Source organism: Ammospiza caudacuta, chromosome 10 (genome assembly GCF_027887145.1).
Source record: "Ammospiza caudacuta isolate bAmmCau1 chromosome 10, bAmmCau1.pri, whole genome shotgun sequence".
NCBI classification, from domain to species: domain Eukaryota; kingdom Metazoa; phylum Chordata; class Aves; order Passeriformes; family Passerellidae; genus Ammospiza; species Ammospiza caudacuta.
In genome coordinates, this window is record NC_080602.1 from 22,275,014 (window position 1) to 22,294,550 (window position 19,537).

Genomic DNA, 19,537 nt, shown 5'->3' on the forward strand with positions numbered 1-19,537 from the left:
CTTCAAATCTACAATTATAAGTGAGAATTACATATCACATTGGACTTATCTCAGGGGGATGTGTTGTTAGGTTCAAACCATTGCTGGTTGTGTGCAAAAAATGTGCATCTTTCATACACACAGAGAACATGGGCATCTTCTGAGTCACTGAAAATATGGCCTGGCTGGGTTAATTATTCCTCTGTGAGGTGGGGAAAAAGGGGTGAAGCATGGGGGTTAGGGTAGAAGCAGGGAACAGGGAGGAGTCCTGCGTCATTTCTGTTCCATGGCTGTCAGCACATGGTTTCTTTGTTCCTCTGGTGACCGTACAAGACAAACACTGCAAGTGCAAGTTTGAGGAAAAGGCTGGGACAGCTTGGATAGTGTGGAATGCCAGCACTGGGGTGTCATTTGGGCACTCACACCTGCTTGAGCTGTGGAGCTGTGCACAGGTCCATGGAGATGCAATTGTCCACGTTCTTCAAAGCTGAAACTCCTTTCTCTTCCTGCCTTCTGCCCTGAGCATCACAGTGGCTTCACACAGTGGGCAAAACACACCCAGGCTCACAACACCCTCAAAAAGAGGGGCCCCCATTATGTGTGTGTACATAAACACCCGTGCACACACAGCACTGCCACCCAGTGGCTTGCTGACCACAAAGGGGGGGCTGCAAACTTGGTTTAGGGTGGGCTTTTCTCCCCTAAATGCCATTAACATGGTGTACAAATTTAATACAAACACATAGCTCTGCCTTCCCAACCTGGAGGTGCCCAGCTTGGCAGGCACGCAGGGCCAGGCTGTGGGAGTGAGCCAGCTGTGCAGCTGCAGGTGGAAATATCAATTCCTTGGCATCAGGTTCAGGTAACAGGCAATTTGCAATTGTCACACATATTCTGCCTTTTCCCTTTTTCCTCCCTTTTCCGTTTTTTGTGTGTCAGTGGTTAATTGCAAGGGGGAGGACGGCAGACCTTATCTCTCCTGACTAGTGGTGGCAAAACTGAAAAATTGTTTTCATTACCAGGTGGAAGGCTTTTCACATGCAAATTATCGATATCATTGTGAATGTGGCATTTTTATTAATCCAAACCAGCTTATCTGACCAAAAAGAAAAGAAATATCATTCTTGTTTTATATCAAACATTTTGCTCTGACAACGGCGAGTCATATTTGATGAAATATTGCATGGATCGCACCATTTTTACAATTTAGTGCAAGAGAGAAAGAAATAAAAAGGACTAATGGATGGGGTGGAGTTTGGGGATTTTTTGATGGATTTGGGGTTGGGATTTTTTGGTTTTGCTCTTTTTAAGACGCTTCTCCTAAATGCCAGTCAAGTGATGCAAGTTCACATAAACATTTTAACTTCTTTTCTTCAACATCAAAGAAACTGATCTGGTTTTATAGATGTATTTTTATCTCTCTATTGTGTGCACTTCCCCTTCAGACACTGGGAAAATAAGGTCACATTCCCTACTGAGTCCATCCTTTTCTATTGATTTTACTTTCTTAAAATCCTAATAGAGCTTGAAATTAATACCATTTAATTTTCTTTTCCCTTTCTTGTGACTCAACAAAGCTTTCTTATTGCTGCCACACAAGTCTGGGTACAAAGAAGACGACAGACTTGGCATCCTCCTTCCAATGGCAAAAATCCTTGAAAAGAGAAAATCAGGAGGGTTTTGGCTCTTTATCCAAGGATGTGAAGGCTCTCCTTGTCTAGAAAATGAGGAAAGGGGTACTTCTTTACCCATATCAATAGGGAATGGTTCACAGAAAGTTATGGAGCCCTGTAATGTGGCAAAATTCAGGTTCACTGGCTTTAGGACAGGTCTAATTTCCTCTGCTTGGGCTGCAACTCAGTGCTCTCTGAGACAAACTGCTTGTCCTTCAGGAGCCAGGTGAATGCACTTCAGTAATGGACATAGCCACTTCAGGATCCAGCTGGAAACCACTTACCCAAGGGTAGATGAAGCCAGGTGAGGAGACTGGCAGCTCTGGAAGCTGCTGGGCTGCCACCAGCACCCTCCATCCATGAGCAGAGCTGCTGGGGTGGTGCTGTCCTATCCCTTGCTCAGCGTGGAGACCAGCAAGGGCATTCAGGAGAAGATGAAGGGCATCAAACCCACTGAATCAGCATCCTTCCCTCCTGCCAGTGAACCTGCTGGGGAGGAAAAGACACTTCATGGTCCCTGGGAGTCACCTCTCCTTCATGGGAGGGTTTTGCTGGCGAGAGCAGCGAGAGGCAGGTTGGGCGTCAGCAGTGACACGACGGAACACGACAACCCCGGCTAGCCCAGGCTCCTGTGCCCCCCTGTCACATCAGAGCAGTGCTCAGCTGTATAAAATGGGCTGTAAACTTTGCTCATTTTGGCTGACAGATACGATAAAGGTTATGTGTGCTTTACAGCATTACGAATTTGATGGAGAAAGGTCCCCTGAGACCTCTCCCTGCACCAGGTCCCAGCATTTGGCACAGCATAGCAGGGACCCCATGGGTCATGTTCCCTGCCCCTCCTGTGCTTGCTCAGGAGTCACCACCCACCTCAGTGATGCTTCTCACATAGATTAGAAGCATTTTAATTATGTATTATTTTTGCACTCTTTGTGTATCTGTGCCTTTCATACGCACATCTTAAATTCATCACCTCTCTGCCAGTTGTTTGTAAATGTCCCCAGGTGTTTAACTCTTATTCTCTGAATCCTCTGAGCTACTGCTGCTGAGTGTGGCTATTACATATTCCTGATATTTCTCAAAGGTCAAAAGAAAATGTAAAAATGCCATTTCTTTTCTCTTCTCCTTACAAAGCAGAAAATGCAATATTGTTCTGGTGTAGTTACTTTAGCTGCAATGCTAACATTTTATTTTTTTTTAAGTAGACCTTATTGTATTTACTGCAAATGTTCCGGATACAGAATTACTTCCTCAAATTATTAGGAACTAGAAGATATAATCAGCTTTTATTCTGTTTTAGAAGATATTACTCTACCACAACAGTCTATTTGCGACAGTTTGCTCTCATCTTCCTGCAACCCATCTTACAAATGAGACATAAAATTGAGGCTGTGGGTGCTTATGGACCCAATCCTGCAACATTTATGCACCTGTTTAAGCTGAATCATGTAAAGATTCATGGTGGATTGAATTTGCAGAATGACTAACACTTGAGGAACTATGGCAGTTGCTCCAAAGCAGTCTGCAGTTCTTCAGGATAATGAGCAATGCATGAAACTGGTGCATTATCAAGGGTGGGTTATCTGCTCCTCCCTCAAATCTGGCCAGGATGCTGTAAAGGATGGACTTGGGGTGAATGCAGAGTAAACTGTCCTCTCTGTAGTCAGTATTATTATATTAATTTCCTCTTATCACTGCAGTAAGACTCCTGACCGTGCAGAATTCAGCCCTCAGCAGTGCACCGAGATCTCGAGGTTTTCATCGCAGAGTCACACTTGGTGGTGTTACACAGCTTTGTTAATTGATTACAAAATAATTCTGCAAGCTGCACTGTTCCTGCATTTTCTATCCAGCTTGCTCCCTCCTCACCTCAAACTAGCTGCACTTCAAGGTCCTGGTCCCTGTGTCTGAAGCCCAATCAGCCAAAGAATGACCTTTTTTTTGACCTACATGTTTCAGGGGAAGAAAGCAACAGATGACACCAAGTAGAGGATTCACAGAGCTCTTTGTGTGAGCCCCTAGCAATGGAGCTCTCCAGTGAAGGGCATCAAGCTTAACTCTCAGCTCACCCGGCAAGGAGGATTTTTTTTCAATTTCATTTAATAGCAGCATTTCCATTGACTTACACAGGAGCAGAGCCAAATCCCAGCGTGTCTTTTAAGAAAAGCTACTCCTCAGCAGAAGCAGCATCTCAGCAGATAGGATGCCCTTGCCCCTGAGAGTCCTTGTCCAGGCAAACCAACTCCCACTGTGCACTGAATGACTCCCCCCTCTTATTCCTGAGCCTCCATCGAGATATCTCCTCTTGCACATTGACACTGTGATTGGCAACTGAAACACAAAGATCAGACAAAAGAGGCTGGAACACCACCTGGGATGGAGCTGAAAAAGATGCAGGAGCAGATATCTCCATCTGCATTCTGGAGGATGTGCAGGAGGAGAAGGCAGCTGCGGTGTGGTGCTCCCGAGTCACAGGGGACCGGTGCTGTGCCCGCTGCATCTCGGGAAACCCCAATGTCATCCCTGCAAGGTCACCTCAGAGCCTGTTCCTCATCCTCAGGCCAGTCACACTGCTGGGGAACTCCAGAGCAGGGTGAGCAAAAGGAGTCCAAGATGAATAAAACAGGAGGGAAATTGGGCTTTTCTCAGATTTACGCAGAAGGTAAATTATGGGGCTACTTATGCCACCTAAAATCACTTTTTCCCCAGGGTCCTGGATATGCTCCATTATGAAAGCTGTATACTGGAGTGTAAATTTGCCATATACACACTACAATATAATTGTACCAGACTCACCTGTGTCGTATTTTTTACCTATAAATGTAATGGTGATTTGTTTGTCTCCTCTTTCTACAAGAGTTTCAGAATCCCCAGGAAAGCATGTGGGCCATAACACGCTCGTTCCACCATTTAATCCAGATAAAAGAGAGAAGTCTTGTGCTGAGTGTGCCTCTCCATACAACACAGTGGTGTTAGCATCCCTGCACATATGGACAGCTTTATCCTGGTGCAAGGCACCTCGGCAGGAATCACACAACACTGACAGTGTACCACACTGTACTTCTGAATTGATGCAAAAAGCCGTGCACAGAAGGGAAAATGGCAGCTTTCCAAGTGGCCCCAGTTAATAGCTCTGTTTTGCTTAATGGTGCCTCCCATTCAGACTAAAGATGCTGTTTTAAATATGTAAGCAATTAGTATCTCTCGCTCTCAACACATCTGTGCTGCTTCTCTCTGCTGCATTATAAATCTATCGCGTGCCTCTCCAGCTCGGCAGTGCATATATCACCAGATATTCTGATTTTCAGCAACTTTCTGGCCTGAAAGAGTTGTGCTTGGATTTGGTGAGGCTGTGCCAGGCTGGCATTGCCTAAGCCTCTCTTCTCCCTGTCTGTCACTGGACTAACAGGGATATAGGGAAAGCACCTCTGGGTGTTTTTTTGCCGGTTCTTTGGTCCAGCCAGTACTTCTGTGTTTTCCCCGGCTTTCACACACTTTCTGTGTAGAAACTGCAGTTTTTTCTCTCCGTAACAAAACCCAAGGGCGCCTGTAGCCTGCAGGAGGATGTTTGCAGGGGTTGCAAGGTGGTTGAGATGCAGCCAAGCATCTCTGAAGCAGAACACCTACCTTGCAGTTTTGTTCTTAAATAAATTCTGCCCGCACAAACTCCAGCGGGATCCAGAGTCATGGCAGGACTAGCGCGGTTACGACGGTCAGTATTTATAGGAGCGCAAGAAATCATTGTTGCTAAAATAACAACTGATAGTAATAGAACCGGGTGTGATAAGTTATCCGGGGTTTTTTTGTTGTTGTTTTTAAGGAGGAGAAGGCACCGCGCGCGGGAGTTCCCGCTGTCTGATTTTATTACAGTTTTTTGTCCTTTCGCGGAGCAGCCGCCCCGCCTGCGCGGTGCCCACCCCCCCCTCCCCGGCCAGGAGCGACCCCGCCGCACCGCGCGGTGGGCGCAGGGGAGGAGACGGCGGAGCGGCGAGGGGCGCAGCCCGCTGCCAGGGGCTGGAGGGGCTGGAGAGGCTGACAGGGGCTGACAGGGGCTGACAGGAGTCGGCCGGGGCTGCGGGGGGCTCGCAGGGCGCGGCGGAGGCGGCGGCTCCCGCCTCAGCCCGGGCCGCGGTAAGGGACGCGCGGGCCGCGGCGCCGCGCCTCAAACTTTAGCGGCGGGGGGCAGCGGGGCCGAGCCCGCCCCGAGCGCCCCCTCCCCGCCCCTCCGCAGCCTCCCCGCGCCGGCGGGGCGGGCCGGGGGCGCCGAGGGGCGGAGCGGCCCCGCCGGGCGGCGGCGGCGCCGAGCCGGGACGCGGCGCCGGGCTCCGCACCCCGCGGAGCGGCGCGGAGCGGCCCAGCCCGGCCCAGCCCCGGAGCCATGCCGCTGCCGTGCCGGGGCTGGACGCTGGCGCTGCTCACGCTGCTCGTCGGTTTCCTCATCTTCGCCGATATCTCGGAGATCGAGGAGGAGAGCGGGTAAATCCCCCCGGCCCCGCGCGGGGAAGGGGCGCGGAGCGGTGCTGGGCACCGGGGAGGAGGCGGCGGCGGCGGCGGAGGAGGGGGCGGGCGCCCGGACAGTTTCTTTGTCTCCGGCTCTCCCGGGTTTCGCCGTGCCCAAGTGGGAACGGAGCGCGCTGCGCTCCCGCGCGGCTCCGCGGGGCCGGGGACAGCCCCGGGCGGGACCGGCCCGCCGGGCAGGACGGGGCTGGATGGGGCACGGGGCCGGGCAGGGCTGCGGGAGCAGGTACATCTCCCGCTAGAGACGCGGTGGTACCGGTCCGAGTAGGGATGCCGGAGCAGGTACCGGTCCCTTTAGGGATGCTGAGATACCTGTCCGGATAGGGATGCCGGAGCAGGTTACAGACACTGAGGTACCGGTCCGGGTGGGGATGCTGGAGCAGGTACCACTCCCTGTACAGACACTGAGGTACCGGTCCGGGCAGAGATGCTGGAGCAGGTACCACTCCCGTTAGAGATGTGGTAGAGCAGGTACCTCTCCTTTTAGAGAGGCTGAGGTACCGGTCCAGGGATGTTCTATCAGGTACAGGTCTGGGTAAGGATGCTGGAATGGGTACCAGTCTGATTAGAAATGTTGGAGCAGATCCTGGTCTGGGGAGAGGGATTTTGGCACAGGCACTGCTCAGGGGCTGATGGAGGGATGGAGCAGGTCCCTTAGTGGGATATTGGTGTGAGTGGTCTGCTGGACAGGGATGCTGGGGCAAATTGCAGCCCAGGGGGCTTAGGTGCCACTGCTGGTCCAGATGGGTGTGGTGGAGAGGGCACCAGCTGATGGGAGTGGTGGATAACGGAGCAGTCTGCAGGTGGATAAGGGACCAGTCTGTGGGACAGGAGGGATGGAGCAGGGATCAGTTGGGTGGGGGTGATGGAGCAGAGAGCTTAGCCCACTGGTGTGTCCCTGTGGGATGCATTAGGGGCTTCATGATCACCCCTCACTGATCACTGTCATGGTTGGTGTTTACCTGCAGGTGCCATGAATGGCAGGGGCTAAAGCAGCCCCTCAGTCTGAGGAGCAACACCCTTCCCACCCCCTAAACCCCATCTCTGAGGTCTGCTTGGAAATTTAGGGTATAAGAGGAACAAATGCAAAGAGGAAGGTTTGCATTAACTTGAGGAACTTGCTACAGCAATGTGGAAAACCAAGTAATTTTAATAATGAGGTGTGCACTCGGGGGGCCCAAATGACACAAAGGTCCTTCTGTTTGGGACCAGCTGGGTTTGTCAGCTTTTACACTGAAACAAGCACCTTTATGAGATGATAAATGGAATGCAGTGATGTTTGTTTATTGTTTCATTGTTGTGTTATGCTGGGTGCCACGGGCAAGAAGTGCTTAAAGGTCACTAGCCTTGTCCAGAAACATCCAGCACCAGACTGTGGGTTACCAGGGTAGATGAATTGTTGCTCTGCAATGAGCTGGCACTATCTATATAATAATAAAGGAAATTAATATCTTCTGATACATCCTCCCCATTGGACAGGCTGCTCTGATCCCCTTGCTTTCTTCCCATCTCCTTTTCCGGCTTCTGTTCTTTCTTCTCTCTCCTCCCCTATCTGCTAAATCTACCCACTAGAACTTGCTGTGCCCTTATTGAAAATCTATTCTGTTTTGTTACTTACTTGTCCTGTTTTTCACCCTGGTTCATTAGGGATTCCCAGTATTGTGTATTTTTTCTCCCCTCTTTTCTATACATTGTATGGAAATTGGCTGTTTGCTGGCTGCTTATCTCCAAACCCTGGCATCTGAGTTTGTTGCTGTAGTTCCTCCAAGGAAGTTCTGCCAAGCTGTGCGGCGGCAGGGGCGGCAGCAGGGTCAGATGAGTTCTGTAGGAACAGCGAGCAGCTCGTCCCACACAGCCTCAGGAAGGGCAGGGCAGCAGGGACTGGCACAGGAGAGGAGCACCCTGCACCCAGGGGGTGAAGGAGGGTCCTGGGTCCCAAGCCCTGTGATGCACATCACCAAACCTTTCACAGGTCAGTGCCCACATCAGCTGTGCTTCCCATAGGGGATAAACAGAGCAAAGGTGGGACCCTGCTGCATTAATTATATATTATTTAATCATTAACTCGGACAAACTGAACCTTTCTCTTGCTTTGTCCTCTCCCACCCACTCTTGCCCATTGCATCTCTGGAGTGTTTAGGGTTTGGTGAGCTCCTGCGTCCCAAACACAGTAAGGGAAGCACAGAAGCCTGGCACAATGGGCACTCCATCCCTGCGTGCTGCACAAACGTACAGCACGTCACCCTGCCATGGTGCCAGGAAGGGTGAGCACAGTGCTCTGACCTGGCTGAAATGTATTGCTGTGGTGAGATGGAAAAGCAGAGTGCCTGGTCTGCAGCAGGTCGGGGGATGATAGAGGGTTTTCAACTGTGGGAGCCACATAATAGCAATTTTTATTAACAGGTCCTGTAGGTAAATGGAACTGTGTGACAGCAAAAGTGCACAGCAGTGTAGAGAAGAGACCCTTGCAAAGTTTTCCAGGAGCTCTCAGTGTGTCCAGGAGGGAGCAGCTCCTCTCTGTGAGAGGTTTGGGAGGTGCTGTACATTTGTGCAGCCTTCCAGCACATCGGGAATGTTTGGCTGTAGGATTGTGTGGCTCAGCATCCTCCTTCACACCCCCCAGACCACCCTTGCTGTGGTCAGTGCCCAGGGAAGGAAGGAGCTGCCCAGCTGTCCCCTGGCAGGCTGGTGGCACTGGGGGAAACACAGGCAGGTGTAACTCTTTTCTTCTTTTCCTTGGCATGGAAACACTCTCTAATTATTGTGAGGAGCGAACAGCTTGCCCACTTTTGCACGTACCCTGCCCCCTGCCTGTGATTTGGATTGTCTTTGGAAGAGCGTTCCTCGCACGGGTGGGAGTGGGTGGAACAGATTTCTCTCACCTGCAAACACTGAGAAATTTCAGAAAGAAAGCACAAAACGTTCGTTAGGTTAAAAGTAAGGGAGAATATAATACTACTAATACTACAAAAGGACAAAAAGCCCAAAGCCATGCTGTTTCTCTGGACAATAAGTTTCCCGGTCGCAGGTGAAGATAGGAGCCGAGGGCAGCTGGAGCTGCTCTGCCTGTCACAGGCTTCTGAGAAAGATGTTTGTGCCTTAAGCAGTCCCATCTCACTCCTCTAGACATCCTTAGACCGCCTCCCCCAGCCGGGCGATGCTGAAACAAAGAGGTGTTGGGGCAAGGATGAGAATTCAGCAGTTTCTCTCTCCTGATGCTGCGTCGCTCTTGCTTGGCCCGTTCCTCCCATCCCTGTGCGGGTTTTCCCCGTGCTACATCCTTGTCACTGGCTGGACGTGTCACCTACGGCTGTGTGGCGGGGCTGTGGGATGCTGTGGGATGCTGTGGGATGCAGGCGAGATGCTGGTGGGATGCAGGCGGGATGCTGGCGGGCAGGGACACGCTGGCCGGTGTGTGCTGCTCCGTGAGGTATTGCTGTGCTGAGCGGTCTGGGCACTTTGTTTCCGAGCAGGCAGCTGGTTCCGGGCTGCTGAACTTTTCCTGCAGCCCGGTGGCGCCTGCGTTTCCATGCAGCGCTCCCGCTCTTTGTTTGGCTGGCAGGGAACAAAAGACGCGCTCCGTGTGCCTTGGGGAGCGCGGATGGCATCGCAGCCATTCCTCCATCCGCGCCGGGATGGGGCAGCGCCGCACACCTGGCCCCGCAGAGCAAAACAAAGGATTTGGCATCCACTGGGGTCACTATTGTCGCTGGTGAGGAGGAGAATTCCGCTCCGGTTTAAGGGGACTCTCTTTGTTAGTGTGCGCCTGCTGTTGCAGTTCTGCAGGGGTCCGGCTGTGTCCTGGTTGTCTGTAGAGGGAGCTGGTGACCCGCTGCCACCAGGTGACTTCTCGAATTAGCGTCTGAGCCATCTTAGTGAGCACTTGACACTTGGTCTTAATACGAGCCAACCTTTTCCCTGCTAGCCCAGACCACACGCCTTTCCATCCTGATTACAGGAGGAATTATGTTCTGCTCGCTCCGAGTGACGGATGGGAGTCTCTGATATTGCTGGCCTGCCTGACTGGGAGCTTGTCAGTAAATTGCCACTTTTTCCTCATGTGCCCTTTTCTAACACCTGCCTTTATAAGGCTCAGGAAGAGATTTTGTGTCCTTTATGGAGGGTTTGTGTCCTTTACGCACTTGCTGTGAGCAGGCTGCAGTCGTGACATTTCTTGTCAGGGTTGGTCCATGGTGTATAAATGTCCTGCTTGCATCTTCCAGGCTGTGATTCACTGCACCCAGCCCAGAGTTAGTTTAAGACTTGCCTTCCACCAGAAAGTTTTGCTGGAGAAAGTGCTGCATTCTACCAACAAGTGCTTTTGTGCCCTCACACAGTGGGGAACAATTATCCAGGTTGGGCTGGAGGAGGAATAGCTCTGGGCAGGATAGGAGCTCATAGACATCCTGGAAGTGTTCATGTGTATGGAGCCAGAGGAGAGCTTTGTGCTCCTTGGGCATGGCAGGGCTCTAATAAAAGCTCCGTGACACATCAGGCTGGAAAATAAAAGCAATGTTGGAGCACTGATTTGAGTAAGGAAATACTCAGGGCAGGCTTTGATTGCAGCTCTTGTGACAAGAACCTGAAGTACAAGCAGCCGGTTCCAGGCTGGCTGCAGAGCTCCCTCTCCTCCCTCTCCTCTCCCTCACCTCCTGCCACAAAAACACCTCCAAACCCCTGTGCTCCTGCCTGGAGCAGGCTTGGGAAATGAATGTCCACACTAAGCTGAGCTCTGAGGGAATGCTGGAATAGTGGAGGGCTGGGATCAGCAGGATGGAAAGCACTTGCAGACCCCCAAGTGAAACAAAAAGGAAAAGCCAAAAGTGCTAAGGGATTTCCAGTCAGTTGAAAAGTTACTCCTCAGCCCAGCATTGGTTGTCAGCAGCTTACAAGACCCCCAAGGAGGAAATTTCTGACCTTGCTGGTGAGGAGAGCTGTGGTAGGAGGATGCAAATCACCAGCCAGCCTTTCTCGGATGCCCTATTGCTGTAGCCAGGCCAGTTCATGCAACCAGAGCAATGGAGACAATAAAGCAGTTCCCAGGTTTCCTTTTTGCCCAGGTGAGCTTTTTGGGTGGGCTTCACATTTCCTTTTTGCCCAGGTGGGCTTTTTGTGTCCCACCTCTGACCCTGCAAGTGCAGAATTGCAGTTGGGAGTGCAGAGGAAGCCTTTCTGTCCCACAGAGAACACGGAGCTGTGAGTGCTGGCTCACTTAGGGAGGGTTTGCTGAATGACTTCAGAGACTCAGCCTCCTCTGGGACCAGGGCCAGCAGTGACACAGCAGATCCTGCTGCTGCCACCACCCCTCCCAGCCTTTCCCAGGCATCTCCAGCCCTCCCAGCCTTCCCCCAGCACGGATGGACTCAAGGGGTTGCTTTTCTCTCACGTGGCAGATGGGCTTTTGATCTTCCAGGAAAAGCATTTAGCAGCAGTGCCTTTATCTTTCCTTGGGCTTGCAGGCTGTCCTAATGATAAGATGAGGAAATGGCCTTAACTGGCACCAGAGGAGCTTTAGATTGGATTGTAGGAAAAAGTTCTTCACTGAGAGGTCTGACAAGCAATTGGCACAGGCTGCCCAGGGAAGTGGTAGAGTATTTTATATATATATATATATATATATATATATATGATCCCTGGATGTATTTAAAATATGTGTAGATGTGGCTCTTAGGACATGGTTTCATGCTGGACTTTGTGGTCTTGGGATGACTGTCGGACTCAGTGATCTTAAAGGATATTTTTAATCTGTATGATTCTGTGATTCTGCAGGTATTTTGCTTTTTCATCCTTGAGAATAGCACTGCTGAAATACATCAGGCACAGTTCCTGTAAAAACCAGTTGTTCCAAAACCAAACTAAAATTGGACTACTTCAAATTGCCTCCCACATTTGTTTCCCCTGGGCCTGGGTCATCCTCAGCAGCAAGAAATAAGCCCAAAGTACAAGATTAGACAATAATTATTTTGCTGTTTCTCTGGCTTCCATCCCCAGTGGCATCAGGAAACAAGCAAGTTCCCTGGCAAAGTAAATTCACTGGAGGTGCAGAGTTTCAGATGTCCTTCAACAAACACCACTGCAGAGCAGACAGGTGTCAGCTTCAGTCCCTTGCAATGCAATAGGAAAAGAAAGAAAAAAGAAAGAGGAAAAAAAAGGAGAGTATCTGCACAGCTCCTTTTTCTTCACATTTCCGCTGTAAATCCTTGTGATGGCTGGCAGCAGCCTTGATGGTGGTGGTGGCCTTGGGAGATGAATCTTCATCAACAGCAGCAGAATTGGCTCTGATTGGGAAGTGCAAGGGCTGATCCAAGGAAATGGGCACAGCACTGCTGAAAGCTGCCAGAGCAGTGCAGTGGTGTGGGGTGAGAGTTCTTTCCAAACTTAGGGCTGAATACTTCTTGCCATTGCAGACCAGGCCTTGTTATTGCATGCAGAAACACCCTGGGACTGTCCCAAACAAGCACAAACCCCAGCCCAGGCTTGCTGTCTTTGTGCTGAGCACTTTGTCCTTCCCATGCAGTGCTCCCCATGGGCAGGGCTGCCTTGAAAAGCACATTTTGTCCCAGTTTTGGGGTGCTCTCTCAAGGCATCCTCAGCTGCAGGTATCACCCATGTGTCTGGCAGTAAGGAATTCAATGATGGTTCTTACAGCCAGGCTTTGCCAGCACCCTCAGGGATATCAGCCAGCTCTTGGCCAGCAGCTACAACAGTGGCCATGTTTCTCCTGCAAAGTTAAACATCCTCATGAGGCATCTCCAGCACCTTTTCAGACACCCAGAAACACACTCAACTGGCAAACAGCAGCTGCTCAGTGGTTAATTAAACTTCTTACTGCTGCCTAAGTTTCCATGGGAGCTTTGTGAGCAGGGGTGGTGAGAGGAGGTCAAGCTCTGAAACCACCATGGACTGTTCAGTAGTTGGCAGCTCAGCATTTTGATCTGGGATCTACATCACTGTGAAGTTCCTGGCATGGCCCAGTTGCTGGTTGTGGGGTGCAGCTCTCACCCAAGCACTCCCATCCCGCTCTGTGTAGGCACCAGATGTTATTTATGTTATTTTGGGGATGCTCATACAGAAGAGCTGCCCCAGGAGGGTGTCTCTGCTCAGGAGAGGTCCCTCAGCATCTGCATCAACAGGGAAAGAAGAAACCCCTGAGACCTTCAGTATTCCAGAGCACTGGGAAAAGGGATGAGAGGGGTGTGGGAGGATGAGCCCAAGGGCCCCCAGCCCCACATGAGAATGTTTCATGTTGTACCATCTCCCAGGGTATGTGGCACCCAAGATGCTGCAGAAGCCATCAGGAGTTCTGGTTTCTGGGGCATGGATGCTCAGGGTGACAGGTTCTGCTGCAAGCCTGATGCTCTGCTGTTTGTGCTCCTGAGAGCTCTGCTCTGTTAGCAGGAAAAATGATCTCAGGACAAATGGATGGTGTAGACATGTTTTGTAAGCAGGGAGGCTTTTGTCTCAGCTATTTTCTAGATCTTGTCTGAACTTTTTTTTACCTTCTCCCTTCCAGAAGGAAAAAAACAGAGAAAGAAAGTAAATTACACAAACATATATGAAATACACAAACACCCTGCCCAGTCCTAAGCCCCTCTGGATGTTTTTTGCCTGTTTCAAATGTCTGTTTCTTTGCTAGCTGTTTCATTAACACAGCCAGAGAAAAAGAGCTGATGCCAGGAATAATGTTTTAAAGATGAGGAAGAGAATAAGGTCCTGCCAGTATGCAGGATGGGGAGGAGAGAAGTGTCTGCCTTTAGAACAGTGATAAAACAAGAACATCTTGAAGTGATTGAGTCAGGCCATGCTGATGTTGTGGCAAATGCATGTGACAGATGACACTCCACAGGTGAAAGAGACAATTTTGTGGCTCAGGAGAAGCTCATACTGGGTTGGGCCCTGAGCTGAAGGCAGGGACAGGGGTTTCAGCATGTTTCTGAAAGCCATAATACAGGCACACTTTCCCAAATGTGATTGTATGACTTTGCTAGAACTAAGCTTGGAACACTAAAAGTAGCACCTGATATTTAGGAAATTTTTGACACTTGGGCTGCCAAGCTGTGACAATATAATCAAGTGAGATTTTTTAAACACATGGAAGTGTGATTTCAAATATCTCATCAAGAGTTATTGCAGGATCTTCTCTCCTAAAAGACAGCTGCTTTGGAAATATCTTTCCAATTAATCCCTTGCTTGCCTGGGGAGTGTGGGTGCCACAGCTACCACCCAGCAATGACCACTTCTCTCCATCACAGTCTCCTCCACATCCCAGGGTGAGAGAGACTCCAAAACAACTGGTAAAATAGCACAGGAATGGCCTGCAAGTGTCTGATGTGCCAGCTCCCCCAGTATTCAATGGGATGGGTTGCAGGAAGGGGAGATGATGCTGGAGCCTGGAAGAGCAGCATTCCTGGAGGGGAACAGTGCCAGGAAAGTGCGCGAAATATAAAATACAAAATAGATACAGACTGCCTTAATGGGCACAGTCTGCAGCCATCTCAGGAGACTGCTGGCTGCTTTTTGGGCCGGTGAAATCTTTGCAGATCAATTCCTGTGGCCCTCTGGGCCCTCTCACCCAGCAAGAGCCATATCCAGCATTTCCAAGAGGACAGGTCTGCTGGAAGCTCACAGTGCCTGCTCCTGGCTTGTGGAACTCGTTTTTTGGTGTTAAGGGCCAAGCCACTTCACCCCCAGTGTCCCAGCTGTAAAACAAGGATCATAAAATGCACCTAACATAAAAGCAGGTTGTGAAAACCTAATTAGTAGGTGTTAGTCTTTTGAACCCCTCAGGTAAAAACTGTGGCACTCTGAACTCTCCTCCTGGGGAATTCAGGTGGATAAATTCAGTTTAATAATCCTCCAAGGGACTATTATCTTTTATATGGAGGAGGGAGAAGAGGAGGACTTGGGTTGCCCAAAGAAGAGGCAGGGGTTTTGTTCCACCAGGAATGAGCTCCACAAATGTGGTGAAATGCAGGAGGGTTGAAATGAGATGATCCTTAAGGTCCTTTCCAAACCCAAATCATTCTGTGAGCTATGAAATGTAGTTGGGTGTGGCTGAAATTTCCAGTTACAGTTCCTGTTTCTCATGCCCACTTCCCATGTGTAAGGCCTGCCACAAATGCTGGGGGGGGAGCAGGACTTGGGGGTGGGCATTGTAAAACAGCCATGGAAAACCCAATTTCTAGTTAGTGAGCCTGGGAACGTGGACATGTGGAGGCTGCTGGTGTAGATCTGCTCTCCCAACCAGGCTCTGTGACCTACTTGTTCAGTCAAAGCAGCTTTGAGTTCACGTGTCCAAGCGGCTCCAAGCGAGACCAAACTCACCTAGCAACAATTAAGAGAAGCATTTAAGAAGCAGGAAACGATGAAAAGGGAAATAAAAACCCCTAAACAGGCCCATTCACAGGGGGTGAATAGAAGGGTCTTTGCATACCTGATTTTGTCACAAATTATTCATCCAGGAAAATTAGGACCTGAACCATATGACAATTTTTCTTTGACATCCTCTGATATATGAATCAGTGTCACTTTAGATCTGAGCACAGAACGTTTTGACCTATATAATATCCTAGATAGTGGCAATGCAGCTTGAAAATCTCAGAGAAAATGAGAAAAGATGGCATAAGTCAGTAAGATGGCATTAGCACATATAGATGCAACTTATCACTGGAAAACATCCCAACAGAAGCCCAAAGAAAAATGTTTTGTAAATAATAGGATTAGGAAGCAGGTTGGTACTTTGTGGAGCTGGCTATACAATGAAACTGATAACAACTAGATTAATAAGGCAATTCAGTCCAAACACAGTGTAGCACTAGAAAGCTTTTCAAAATCAATGCTATCTGTGCTATTTTAATCGAGGTTGGTCTTTGCCTTTTGAAGCAAAGAGATTTGAAACTCCAGGTCAGGGAGGTGGAATAAAATGGACTGGGGTTTTTTTGGGTTTTTTTGTTGTGCTTTGTTTGGGGTTTTTTTGACATGTGCTTCCTAATTAGTACCCTCCATTTCTGAATGTTTTCCTCCTCCCAGGAGGGGAAAATGAGGGTATACAGGGGTGCTGGCTTGCCTGTGTTGGCAGTGAAGTGTGGCAGAACTTGGAGAATACTGTGCTTGGCTCAGTTTCAGTGTTTTGGGCAGCTGGTTTGTCTGGCTGGGACCCACCAGTGGGCTGGGCAGGGTAGCTGGAAGGGCCAGAGACCCCACAGCATCCTACAGCGCACGTTGCCTTCCACTGTACAAAGGGAGATTGCAGGGAAAACACCCTGAAGTTATGTTGTGGCACACCAAGCACCAAGAACTGACAGTTTGGGGCCTTTTAAGATCCATAAACCAGCTCAGACCTTCAGGCAAGTATCATGTCTCAGCTTTGGGCAGTGTCCCTGTCCTGGAGAGAGAAGCCAAGCCTGGCACAGGGAGCAGCATCTCAGGTGTCCAAAAGAGCATCGTGGCCAGCAGAGCAGTGATCCCAGTGCCATGGAAGGTGGTTAGCAGAGCCTTGCTCTCCTCCACCAGTGAGCTGCCCCCTCCCTGTTCATTTATGACAGCAGAACCCTTTGTGCCTCTGTCTGCATTGCAATATTTTTGCTTTTCACAGTGTGTGAGGAGGAGAGGGGAACCCCTGACACTGTCCTTGAGGCACTCAGCTGGCAGCCAGTCCCCTTCCCCACTGCTGCACACAGGCAGAGGTGCTCTCAACTTGTCTCCTCACATGCAGCATCTCCAGCCCCTACACCTGCCTAAATTCCAGAAGGAAGCACACAGAGCTGTCACTGGGGGCATGTGAAGCCAGGCTGGGTAAATGCATTTGAATAATACGTTGTGATGCTCTGAATCCTTCCTGCTGTAGCCACAAAACATGGATGAGGTAGGAACTAACACCTAGGGAACAGTCTTCTCTACTTCATAATTTACCTTTTTTCCTTTCACATGTGAATCAGCATGTATTCAGGGAAAAAAAAAAAAAAAAAAAACATTTATTTCTCTAAGCTTTGTCTGTCCTACAGCGAGTGTGAAGGAGTGTGAATCCCATTTGGAAGCTCCTTCAGAGGAGATGTCTCAGAGCAGGTGCGTGGTTTGCACACTAATCCAGCCTGCTCCCACACCCTGCAGTGAACCCCATTAATGTGGAGACTTGTTAAATTCCACGAGGTTCCAGGAATGAGCCAGCCCTGCTGTTCCCTTGATGCATCAAAAAATGAAACAGCTCGCAGGCTCTCGGGTCTGCCAAAGGACAGAGGAGAGCAGGAATCGCTCTGACTTGGCCATGGATGGTCTCTGGCAGGAGGGAGGAGAGCGAAAACCATGGTGGCATTTCCAAGGGTTTGATGTTACGTGGTGCTGAGGGCTGTGCTCAGCCTAATGAGGGGATTTATGTGGCATCCTGCAAGTCTGAAAATCCTTTTTAATGGCACCAAGCACACTCGCACGCGCTTTTCCTCTTTCGTTTTTGTCTAATGCATTTGGGATTTTTTTTTTCAGAACTGGTAGAAATACATTCTCCTGAGATACATTTTCATTAAGGTGTATATTTCTGGGTAGCAATATTTCTGCTGGAAGAGAGTTTGGTTCTCTTTATGAGTGTGCTCATTGGGATATCTGTGCAACGGGAACAATAAAACAGAGCAATGAGTACATGGAGGTTGAAAAAAATGTCTGAATGGGAGCCCAGCTCCCTTGAACATCACAAGGTGGGTGGCTTGTTCTTTGTGACCCCTCTGAAAACAGCAAGCTAAGGCAAGAAGGAGCTCTGAAACCAGCTAGATGTGGGTATTTAAGTGAGGATTCACAGCTCCTGTGGATGGTGTGGTTCTCTGAAGGGGCTTGGTCCTGTTATTCAGTATAGCTTCATGGAGGTGCTGGAAACTTTGGCTGCTCATTCCCACAGGTCTTGGTCAGCCTGGTCTGACACCTGTCCTTGTGTGGTGGTGTCAGGCCATGGGAGTGACACTGCTGTCACTTCAGGTCTCAGCTCCAGCGTGTGAATGACTGTGGTGAGTTGGCCTTGGAGCTTCAGCCAAGTCACACCAGAGGTGGGGAGAAGGGGCTTGAAGGAACTCACAGGATTGGAGTGGAGCTCTGGGTCTGGCCTGGGTCCCTGGGAGCTGGAAGAGGGTACACTGAGGATATGAGGTCTCCACAAGTCATTAAATCTGTGTAAAATAGAGATATTGGATGTCCTCAGCTAAAAGCCCAGGTGAAGACAACGGTGGGATCTGTCCAGATCATTCAGTCCCCACCTGAAAAGGACAGGGCAAGTCCATTGACAGCTGGAGATGGAGGAGATCTTCTGAGTGCACTGCTAACACCTGGCTGGTAAAGAGAGGCAGAGATGTATTTAATGCAGCTGTAGGGCGCACTCTGCCGTGGCAGCAGGACCAGATGTCTGTGATGGCTGGTTAGATCACACAGGAATTATTAATTGGGGTGGCTCGGGGCGTTCTTTGCCAGAATGGCTTCATGGTCACAGCAGGGCAGTGGTGACAAGGGATGAAAAGCCCTTCAGAGGCATCAGGACATGGCCCTTCTGCATGGGGTGGGACATGGGCAGCATGGCAGTGTCTCTGCTCGGAGCCCTTCAGAGCAGGATCTCTTGACTGTTGAACAATGCTTGGCAGAAAGGAGCTGGAATTATAAATAATGCATTTCCTTTGTCTTGCAGGAGTTCTGGAGGCAGAGGTACAATCAGATCAGCTGTGAACAGCTTACATAGCAAATCTAATAGGTTTGTAAATTAGATTTTGTGTTCATTTGTTTTTGCTGTAAGGCAGCTATTAATCTGCTTCTCCTCTTCGCTGGATAGTGCTGTTCTTATTTAGCAAATGTATCTGTTCCTTTTCACTTCTGCTTTGCATTTTCTTAATCATTCCCCCCCCTCCTTCTTCCAGCTCAGTGCAATAATCATTTGCAAATAACCAAGGATCTGGAAGTTGTGGTGATTGAGAGAATGAGAAAGAGTTTACTTATTGTGAAAATAAGTCAGTGATAGAGTTGCTATTTTCCATAGTTCTAAGTGCTATTAGAGGAGCAATCACTGTGTTTGGGATCAGAGCTCCAGTTTTGTTGCAGTGCACACCCATCACATCCCTTTGTGGCAGAGTCATTCCCAGCCCCATTCAGTGCCTCTGTGTGTCATTTTTACAAAGATTCCCTGTCAGCCCAGCCTTGCCAAGTGGCATGTTTGCAAAGGTTTGCATGACAGCATGCAAGGAAGAGTGATATCATTCTGTGGTGATGTCACCACCCGTAACCAAAACACAGAAAATGGATAAAAGAAAAAACCCAGAGTTATTCCCTGTATTGCTTTACCCTACTTCAGTCATGGTTTTTGACACCTTCTAGGTAAGGTTTCCAAGACATGAGTGATGCAG

The 19,537-nt window shown here is 49.5% G+C and overlaps 1 protein-coding gene across 1 annotated transcript in view; it reads left to right on the top strand.

Annotated features, from left to right (window-relative positions):
- The first annotated feature begins 6,030 nt into the window (after window positions 1–6,030).
- ST8SIA2 (ST8 alpha-N-acetyl-neuraminide alpha-2,8-sialyltransferase 2) overlaps window positions 6,031–19,537 on the top strand; it is a 29,101-nt gene continuing 15,594 nt past the window's right edge. Inside the window, exons 1-2 of the mRNA XM_058811092.1 lie at window positions 6,031–6,128; window positions 18,829–18,891. Of these exons, the coding sequence (XP_058667075.1) occupies window positions 6,031–6,128; window positions 18,829–18,891 (161 nt within the window). The remainder of the gene's footprint in view (window positions 6,129–18,828; window positions 18,892–19,537) is intronic.